At 40.7% G+C, this 10,942-nt stretch overlaps 1 protein-coding gene across 1 annotated transcript; it reads left to right on the top strand.

Annotated features, from left to right (window-relative positions):
* Positions 1 to 180: 180 nt before the first annotated feature.
* On the top strand, positions 181 to 10,811 carry RB195_004908 (uncharacterized protein; the record flags this gene model as incomplete). The annotated part of the gene is made up of 11 exons (XM_064177132.1): positions 181 to 348; positions 1,134 to 1,339; positions 1,397 to 1,509; positions 1,569 to 1,732; positions 3,093 to 3,203; positions 4,873 to 4,995; positions 5,091 to 5,202; positions 8,677 to 8,822; positions 8,874 to 9,062; positions 10,498 to 10,599; positions 10,749 to 10,811. The coding sequence occupies 11 exons, from the start codon at positions 181 to 183 to the stop codon at positions 10,809 to 10,811; spliced, it is 1,497 nt and encodes a 498-aa protein (XP_064034257.1).
* Between the last annotated feature and the right edge of the window lie 131 nt (positions 10,812 to 10,942).

Here is a 10,942-nt window from a genome sequence, read left to right as displayed (position 1 = left end):
ATCGAGGAGGCACCATAGCGAACTGCAGCGTTGGGTGATACTAGCAAAGATCCCACCACTAGCTCCACCGTTTCGACCACAGCAGCGCATCCAAGTGCACAGAGCTTCAGATCGTTTTGACCCGATTACAATTCAATTTACAGGTGGCGCCTGGGAACAGTGAATGTCCCAGGAAGGAAAATGGCAACTGCATTTATCCATATATTATCGATCGCCCTCTGTATTTCTGCAGGATTCCAACAGGGATACATTGCTTCTGTTCTCAATCAGCCATACTTGGAAATCACTAGTTTCATTAACGAATCATGGGTCGCAAGGACAGATCAGCCACTAAAACCAGGCGCCTTGGTGAGGTTTCAGTGTTCGAATAGGTATCTCAAAAAATTATACAAAAAGAAAAACTGAGATGATCCACAATTTCTAGCAAACGATAAATATCTTAACATTCATCTATTAATGTCTGAAAGTTTGTTTACCACACCTCAAAACTTACCCTCTCATCCGACTTTTACATTTCAATTTTAATAGCATAGATCATCACCATTAGCGTAACTGTAGATCTCTTCCTTTTCTCCACTGTTCGCATAAAAATTAACAAACTTATTTTTTTTCGGTTCCCAGGTCAGTCTATAACTTCACATGTCGCGCTTACGGCCATCTCAGTAAGAAAAAGGAACGCTCACATCTATTCTGGTTTCTGTTTGTGTTTCACAAGGGCGACGTTAGCAGTATTTCTTCTTTCGATCTTTCTTTCTTTTCTTTTTTGTGTGTATCAGCCCTATTATTTAGCTAATTAATGAGTAAAAACGCAGAATTAATAGAAAATCCACAAGGACCAGTTCTTCCAGTTCTTCCTCAGTGTTGGTGAAACTGCATGTTCCACAAATACTAAGAAAGAACCTAGAGATAGAGAGACCTATTGTAAGGAGGCTTCTTTACGGATTATTATTGACTAGCAGGAAAAATAACCAGAAATAATCGCAATAAGAGCCAGATCTTCCGCATCCAACTAAAGTCCAAATAGGATATGAATCAGTCGGAAAGATATTTTAGAAAATTCTCACCTTGCAAAATTCCATACTTATACTTTCGAAAAAATTTTAAAAAGTCAAAGAGATCTGTAACATTTTCAGAACGTCCTATGGTCACTGCTGAACGTTTGTTTCCCTATCGCTACCATATTCGGACAATTTTTAGCTGCTTTTCTTTGTGATCGTATTGGCCGTAAAGGTACGGCCTTACTTGCAAGTAGTCTTTATATACCCGGTACAATTCTTTGTGCCCTATCCAAGTATTTCTATCCATTTTTCGAGTTGCTGTACATAGGAAGAATTATTTGGTAAGCTTTAGTCACTTTCAGCACAACTAATATCCAGTCATTGTGAACCACTCATAGGTCCTTAGCCAACGGTATCAACAGCGTCAACGCCACCGTTTGGATAGTCGAATGCGCGCCGACGAAAATTCGCGGACGGATGGCCGCCATGCAAGAGTTTTTCATGGCTTTTGGTTGGTTTTTCGAGCAAATTTCTCGAAGTATCTATGCAACTGTCGCTGAAGCTTTCCAGGATCACTAGTCACACAAGCGGTAGGCGTTCCATTCTCAAACGCAGAGTCATGGCCGTTGATATTTGTACCAAACATTGCATTCGTGCTGGTTTCAATGGCAATGTTCGTTTTCGTGTTTGAATCTCCGCAGTTCATCTTGGAAAAATTTGGAGATGAGGAGAAGGTAAGTTATCCCCACAGAAATTTACAGTACTACTTCGCTGCAATGTTTCCACTCTTATGTTTTTTCTTCGGATATCATGCAGTTGGATTTACTAGGCATGACCTACCAAAGCAAAAAAAAAATGAAGAACATAAAAATCAAATTTTAAGGATAAAATGAAGAACAACTATAGGGACAGGTGAGGGCAAAGTTTTCGCATTTTCGATCCAAGCCGCAAAGATTTGGCTGTGGATATGAGTATGTCGCATAAAGTGCCTTCAGACAATCATCGACATTATTGATAAACAGTCTGGAATTCCGGCTAAGACCGGACTTCAAACTTCTTGTTTCGTCTTCCTTCACTGATATTAGAAGTAAGAAGTACTGGCATTCACCGTAAAATAATTAAATTTGTATTTTTTCTAACACGCTTCTTTCGTTCTTTTGTTTTAGAAATTCAAAACAAAAGAACGAAAGAAGCGTGTCAAAAATCCATGAATGAATTGAAATGATGATTTTAATTCTGTTTTTAAAGGCATCAACTCTACATTTAGAGTGTATTCAAAATCGATTATACGCCTACATTCTTGTATTCCTTCGACTCCGTAAAAATTTGGAAACATAATTCAGATCATGTAAACTGTTAGCTACCAAAGTATTAAGCAGCCGTTTGCATTCTTGTTCCCAGTTTCTAAAAAAAAGGATGTTGCCAACCAGCAGACGACGTGCGGTGGAAATAGACAGGCAGTGGAGTAAATAGAGGCGAAACGTAATACACGCAGTGTTTACGGCCATGAAACGGTTCACAGCGTCTCATACACTTCTTGACAAATTCAATTGGATGCTACGGTACCGCTGCGTGCAAATCTGAGGTCATGGGACCCGTCCCACCTCATTCTACAACTTTCTGGCGCCAACGTACGATTCCGATGCCGTCGGACTCGTCCCATCCCTTTTTACCGTTTTGCAGAGCTGGCGCACCATTCCGACCCCGTGCGACCTTTCTGAACCCATTTTATCGCTTTGCGGCTCGAGCACACCTATTTAGCGCTCTCCCTGTTTGGACCCGTCTCTCTCCATTCTCGTACTAGTATCCGAGCCGGCTTATTGCGCTGGTAACTATACAACTTTTATAGTCAATGTTAAACTCCGATTGGAACAGAGTAGATCCAAAGACACCAGCCAAAAAACCTACCGCCTAATCTCCCTGATCATTCAAAAGCAAAAATAATACAACAAAAATTAATTTTCCTTGTGTATGAGATATGTAGAGTACCTCTTCTAAAAGTTGAGAAAAAATATTGACGGTATAGAAAACTTTATATGTGGCAAAAACATCCCAAAATTCTGGATTCGTGTTCGTGGCAACTATACTTTTCAGGCTCGCCTAGCTCTTGCTGCTTATCACGGTGTCGGTATTCGCGATGATTCTGTGGCAGCCGAGATTAGACTTTGTGAAGAGAGCGCTGCCAAGAAAAATGGTAGCACTAGAGTAGGTTTATTCACAATTTTTTCTCTTAATTAAACGGAGAAATACGGGGCTGTTTGGAGAGACAACATATGAACACATAACTGAAAGTGATTTGTGGCCTCGTATACAAATGTCCCTGTTACGTGCACGTGAAGACCTTGTTTTTATTAAATATGGGCTCTATATTATCAGATTCTATATGGTCTATACGCATAGGGGAACTACCAGCCAGATATTAGGTTGATAAGAAAATCTTGTCAGTTTTGTAATCCTTTTCTCCTTTTTTCATTCAGTATAAAATGGAAATCGATCAGAAATATAATCGCCACTGTCAGTTGCTATAGTAATCAGGCAAATGAGCAGGATCAACTATCTCCTTCCCCAAAACAAGGGAGACTAGACATCGAAGAATTCGGCTACAGCCCGACTAATTTCATAGAAATTGGTAAAAGTTTTCCTAACCAAGAAAACCTTAAGGGGGCGGAACAAGTAATAATCAGAGGCGGCTATGTCAGGAAAAGAGATGTTGGGGTACTGTGTCCCAGCCTGGCTTTTTGATTTTTTGGTGAGTTTCCTTACCTATTAGAGTCTCGAGTTATCATGAAAGAGATGTACCGAAGCTAGTTTCGGTCTTTTCTTGAAAAGGAGTTTCAGGATTTGAGTAGCGTACATGACAGCGATCACAGTGGATCCTTCCGCGAGCAGCTCGTAGTACAACATTCTCCTCAAAACCCATAAGCAGCGGAAGAGAGCCTTTCCGAGCAGCGTGTCCGATTTGGTTCGCGTTGGTATTTTCTCCTGGAGGGAGTCAAACGGCACGGATATAAAGTGGCATCGTAGAACACCTTAGAACACCTAACTCTCATCTCCAGTAACTAGGTCTTCCAGGAATCTTCTTTCGATAATAGATGGCCCGGGTGTACCGTGCCATAAGTCAAAGTATGAGGGATCGATCGAGTTACAAATTTCCTGTGGTTGATGGCATGGAGGAGGACTGTTGGTTGACTGGTTGACTACACCTGAGTCTCATCACACGACTGCGGGTGCTAACTTCCTCTCTGACAGCGTCGAAAGTGGGAGTATTCTGCTGTGCGGAGCGTCTTAATCCGGACTTATATTCGAAGGTCGTGTCTCCCCTTGCAAAGCAAGAGAATCAGCGGTGGATAGTCCAGATGGTAGTGGATGGCACGCTGTTGGGGACTACAGTCGTTGCTCCGCTTCTGCGGCACCATTCATTGAAAATGATGGCTCGAAGGTGCTTTCGTGGAATTGGCATCGTGTTTAAAGTTAAGGAAGTTTATTCGGCCAATATACATACACTTGCGGAGATGCTTCGAGAATGTTCTACAATTACTACATGATATAGCATTGGTAACGAGCAAGAATTGAAGTTGCGTGTTTTTCAAAAAAAAAAAAACCCTGACAAGAATCTCTTGTTTACCTAACAACTTGCACTGGATTATGGCGAAAGTTTCCCAAAAAATGCGAAAATATGTTCACCCAGCACATATCCATATCCACTCACGCACATACACATCCACATGCACGTATACACATATACATAGATACGTACACATAAACACACGTGTCATATGGTATAACATATGCACATACCTTTAAACAATATTTTAGTGGCCGATGTATGCGACAGAAGAGAAACAGAGATATCGAAAGCAATTTAAATTTCCAGACAACTAATTATGAAATCGAAACTGAGCACGACACAATGACGGTAATGTTCATGCCATGGAAAGCTCAGGATTTGACATCAAGGGTTGTTCGTCACGCCGCATGGTTGGGTGTTATGGTTAAGGTAAGTGTGGCTGTCTTAAATATGGTCTTCTATCAGTGATTTCTCCAACCAGAACCTCAGTTAACTATGGCTACGTTTGTTTGTTTCGATTCTAGATTGCCTACGTTTTCTCCGGAGCGCGTTGTTTGCGTGCATTCAGTACATTTATTCTTCACACTTTGGGAGGATGGAACATTGAAGGCGCTCTTTACGGATCATTTGTTATTGGTGGGTTGTTTGTGAAAGAGTGCGGATGAGATAACGTAGACTGTCTTCCCCAAGAATGAAGCATCAATTACCGGGTTAAGAAATGATTCCCGAACGTTTTTATTAACGTAAAAATGACCATAGAAATTTTTAAAAAATATTAGCAAGATTTTATATGCCATGTTATATATAATTTCCGCTTGACACATACGATCGACTTTCAACAGAAAATTTTTTGTTGTATAGAGTAGAGGTTTTCTAACTTCTTAAAATTTAATTATTCGTAATCTTACAGGCCAGTAAAATATAGTAGATGTAAAATATGTTGTAAGGTGAGAACAGGAAGCGTCCTCGATGAAGGTGTGCATAGAGTTCCCTCCGTAGTATGCAGAGGGCTTTCCTACCTCTTTTCTTCTTACTCTTATAATTTTTCACTTTTTTGTGTAACGGTGCATGAAAAAACTCATGTGGTTTTATCTAGGTCCCTTTTCAGTGGTTTTTTGTCTGTTCTACTCTTGGGACGCATTTAAAATCCCAGGTTGTAAAAATTCAATTTCTGTTCCACCCCACTGTAATTGCGCATGATTACCGTTTGTAGTAATCGAAATCGTGGCAAAACAACAAAATCTGTTCCAGAAGGACTAACTAGGTACAGATGCACAACACGTAACGCGGAATTCCAATGCTAGCAAACCGATGTCGTTGAGAAGATCCCCTTAAAACATGAGAAAAATCTGAACAAGGGTTTCTTTGGTACTACAACTTCAAAGATGAAAATCGCGTAGAATTACTTCTAAAAATTCTTCAAGAAATGAAATCTCTACGAAACAAGATCGTAGAGGCACACTAGGAACAAAATAAACTGTGCAAGTAACGGAAAAATCCACTAAGAGTAAGTAATCTTACTCATACCAGTTTGATCACCTTGACTTCAGTTGTTCTTCCAACTGATCGAATGAGTAACAATAATTTCCCGTTTTTCGCTATCTCGCGCGAGAGCTGCTCACTGGTTTTTTTTTCGTGTGCATGGGACACGGAGGGGATAAATATTTTTCTCAAAGGACTTTGTGAAAAGTGTAAAGTGATCGGTTTTCTTGTGGTGTGTTTGATATCGCGCAGAATATATCGCTGGCGACTCTAGGCCAAAAGTTGTCGTTGAAACGCACCACGTACCCAGCTCACTTTGTTTTCTTTCTCTGACGAATACAGCGAAGTTTCTAATTTTCAACCACTTAGGTACAACAAAACCTCGAATCCCATCAATTATGTGAAACGGGATACTCCTAACATCACTTTTTCGATTGAGCGTTCAATTATGCTGACCGCACTGCTTGCAACGCATCCAGGCTTCTGAATCATTGGTCGAAGCAGGAATTGCAGCGGTGTTAAAAAGGTTAGTACGTGGCCGGGTGTTGCTGTTGTCTTTACTACATCCTCGATGCTCTTACGCGTTCTCCAATCTGCTCGTTTCAGCTTGCCCTGTTCAGAGGTGGGATCGTACTTTCCGTCATTTGCTAACATAGATAAAGTAGCTGGTTCATCCGGATTTGTTCTTCCCATTGAGCGTGAATAGGCCATCCGAGGCTCATCCTTTTCACATGAACATCGTCTTTTTCAGTGTCAGTCCAGCGTTACTTCCGCGTAGTTGATGCTAGATGTAATTAAAACAATGTCAACAGCTAAGCACAGACGGTGTTGCTGCTAACCATCAATTTTCATCCCATGTCATCCCACCCTAGCTTCCGCTCTGCTCTGCTCTCTCAGAATGACCGTAAATGTTTTTGGTGAGATTGCATTATCTTGTCGGACCCTAACTCGATGATAGTGTTCTTATAAAGTGCCTAAACTCCGGTCGTGAAGTTACTCTACAACACTCAAATTATCGTTATTTATTGAGATGGGGACGCCTTGGTTGTCCAAGGTATCCATTACCACCTGCGTCCCGACTGAGTCGAAGGCCTTTTCTAATTCGATGACGGTGGATCTAGTCAATCGTGCTGAATCCTTTTCGCAACCTTGCTTGAGGTGGTGCGGATTTCAGGTGGAGTATCCATATACAGGGTCGTAGATTATGGAGACGGGGTAGTTTCGCTTATCTCTCCCTGCATCACTGCAAACAGCCGCCTCCAGAATGCTGTTTTGTACGACGCCACCTATTGCAACGCTCCACCCCTTGCCCCCCATCGCCTTGCGATTCGTCGAAAATCAATTCGGACTGCCCCGATAGGCAGTAAGGGAGTGCAGGGGTGGCGCGCTGCAATAGAAGGCATCGTACAAAACAGCATTCAGGGGCCGGCTGCTTGCAGTGATTCAGGGAGAGATGAGCGGAACCACCCCGTCTCCATAATCTACGACCTCGTATACGGATACTCCACCTGAAATCCGTACCACCCCAGATTCGTGGTATCACTCTTGTAAAGAGCTTGCAGATGATGGATAGTAGGCAGATTGGGCGATTGCTAACAATGTTATGTTAATTTTCCTTCTTATAGAACAGCATAGGACAGGTAACGGGTAGAGAATCTCGTCTGAGTGTTGATAAGAGGGAGATATTACTTCGAAAATGTTCCTGCACCTGACTCTCTGATTTAACAAATGGAATATGATATTTTGCCAACACTTTTTATTGCTCTGTGCATTCTGATGTTTGAGAAAAAACGCTCACGTATGATTACTTAAGTCAATATTTAGTCAAGTCTTGACCTACATCGCAAAACGGGTGGAGTCAGAAGAGATCAACTCTGTTTTCAACGTGAATCTTTCATTTTGCGCTGTCCTAACTGAGTTAATAAGGTGAAGTCGTTCGTAACACATCGTCAGCCCAACAAATAATGAATTGATTACATTTGAAGAAATGGGAAACTTAAATAGAATTTTTCTTGCGGAAAGTCGTTGAGAGTTAAGGAGAATAGATTAAATTCTTCTATTAGCGTTCTCCTTTTAGAAAAGTCTACTTTTTTCATTCTTCTCTAAAATGTCACGATTTCAAATGATGCAAAAATGCAAGCAATTACAACAAAGGACTGAAGCAAACTACCTGGGTACGCCCAACAACACAGTTTAGGCTTAGTTTTCATGTATCGTCAGAAATTTTACGACCTGATGGTACTGTCCATTACTGAGAAATTTTTGTGGATACGGTGCTCGAAAATTGACACTATATTCTAACTAAAACAAGACTAACAAAAGCTAAAACTATAAGCTACATTTAATATCAAAAAAGAAGCGCAGTGACAAAAGTGTGGAACCTAAATTCACGCATATGTCATTTACTGCAACTTTCAAGTGGCTTCCTTAGGCTGGTTTCCGCGAAGTGCTCATAAAAAATATTCGCTATTGCGAAATGATAGAAGTTCCCAAAAGTCTTCACATGTAGCTACTACTTTACTGCATATCATGTCGTATGCATAAAAGATACAGCACAACTGGACGAAAATTGTCCTGAATCAATCAAACAATCGATGTTGGTGCTCCAAATAAGTCCTGATATTTGAGGCCTGCTGAGACTTCCAGCCACTTTGGTACCGGTGTTTCTCGTCGACAGAATCGGACGTCGGCCGTTGATGATTATGTCAACATTTATCTCTTTTCTTTCTTTGGCCACAATGATGATAGGAATCGACGTTGGTGAAGATTTGAAGGTAAGAAGAACAGCAAATGTACAAGATTTGGAACCTGATTAAAATGCTCAGGTAGCGACACTACTTGGTCTTACTACTTTGTTGCTCATCAACGCATGTGGTCTTGGATCAGTGTCAAGATTTTATGCGGCTGAATTGGTTCCCAGAGCGATATTACTCCCTTGCGTTTCAACGCTGAACACTTTTGAATCACTTTCAAAGATTGCGGTGGAGTTCGCCTTCTATCCGATAGCGAATATTGTAAGTGTTCACATTATCCGCTAGAAATGATTGCATTTTAGCAAAATACTAGCAGTTGGAATGTTCGACTTTTGATGAACAATCACATTGATTTCGAACAATATGTTGATTTTCTGATAATTCCTAAAACCGTACATGAGGTTCATCACACTGATCTACTGGCTGAAGTTACGGCAAATTTATTTCTTTAGAGCTTCAGTGGCCGGAGATCTACACAACTACACAACCAAAATTCTAGGACACACAGTAGGGTCAAAACGACATGAAGCACCGTGCAGTTGCGTAAGTTGCGGTCGAAGCGGCGCGATTAAGCTAGCGGTCAAGATTGATGGTTCTACCACGATCCCAACGCTCCAACGCGCCGCTTTGACCGTAGCCGCCTACGCAACTGTACCGTGCTTCATGTCAACCTGACCCGACTATGTGTTTGATTAGGGACATTTTGCAATGCGAATTCCTCATCAATAGGTGTGTTGACCGGTTAAACAACTACCAGCTAACGTTTTTAAACCCCTCTTAGTTCGAAATCCGCGTACCAAGCGCAAGTATCAAAAAAATATCTTGATGAACGAGACGTGTAGATCACGTCCACCTACATGTACACGTGGTTACAGAGTTGAAAAACCTCATAGCAGCCAATTTTAATTTTATGTAAGAATTATAACGCATCAGTAAAGAAACATAATAAAACTTAAACATAATAATTCACTCGGGTTTTTGTATTCACACCAAAAACCTTGTGATCAACCGCAAAGATGGTCCCGTATGACTTGCACGTTCAACCAGACGGAGAACATTCCTTTTTCTTGCTATTTTATTACCACTATCCTTTGTTTCTCTTTTTTTTTTTTAAAAAAAAAAAGGTCTCAAAACACATCTCTTGGTGAAGATTTAGCTTTGTAGTTGAAACTGATACAAAATAAGCCTTAAAATTTCGAATGCGTGATTGAATAAGTATTCTAACAAACTCTAAGTCGTGTCACCCCATCTCAGACTTTAAATGAAATAGAAGCTTGCTGAAATCTCAGCCAATAAATCAGATCTTAGGATTCTTTTATGGAAAATAGCGTTCAAGTATGGTACTAAACTACCTATAATCTGGTGGGACCACTTGTTAAACCCGGATAATATTGCAAGTGTCTTGAGCACCATTTTTGTATATTTGCGCTAGGATAGGCCGATAAGAGCAGGTACCGTGTCATTCCGCGAGCAAGCATTCTTATGAGCTGTCACTAAAATTCTAGACTAATTTGATCCGCTGATAATTAAGGGAGAAGGGGGCCGAATATATTCGTGCGATCGGGATCAGTTCTCGTCTGCTTGAGTCTTTGAATATGCCAGTGCACTCCAAGTCGTTTACTGATAGCGTACGCATTGATTCAAGTGTTCACGTTTAGCGGAATCCCAAGGGAAGATTGTTGGATAAATTATTTAGATTGGAGGACAATCGCTGCTTTTGTTCCTTGTTCCTACAGCAATATTCATCTATTTCATGTGGTCGCAATGTCCGGAAACAAGCAAAAGACCAGTTAATGAGGTGAGATACTATTCCGCCGTGGAAGTTGATAGAAATACTTCCACGTATACTTAATCTGCTAACACTGGAAATTAGTGAAGAAATTGTTCTCAAAAAAAAAACATAACAAATAAAATGACAATAACATAAGCATAACTTCTCTTCTTCAGGTCCTCAACGATATCGCATCACGAAAAAGACTTAACGTGCATTTTCCGAAATATGGAGACTGATATAATCAACCCTGATTCTATGACTTTATTTTCTTGTATTTTGAATAATGTTATAAATTTCACGGGTTTTTCTCTACCGTTGCATTGAAAGAAAAAGGAGCAGAAGACTCTCAAACCTTGTGAAATGTACA

This window comes from Necator americanus, chromosome I (genome assembly GCF_031761385.1).
Source record: "Necator americanus strain Aroian chromosome I, whole genome shotgun sequence".
In the NCBI taxonomy this organism is placed as follows: domain Eukaryota; kingdom Metazoa; phylum Nematoda; class Chromadorea; order Rhabditida; family Ancylostomatidae; genus Necator; species Necator americanus.
Note: the sequence above shows the minus strand (reverse complement) of the source record. Positions and strands in the feature narration are given on the sequence as shown.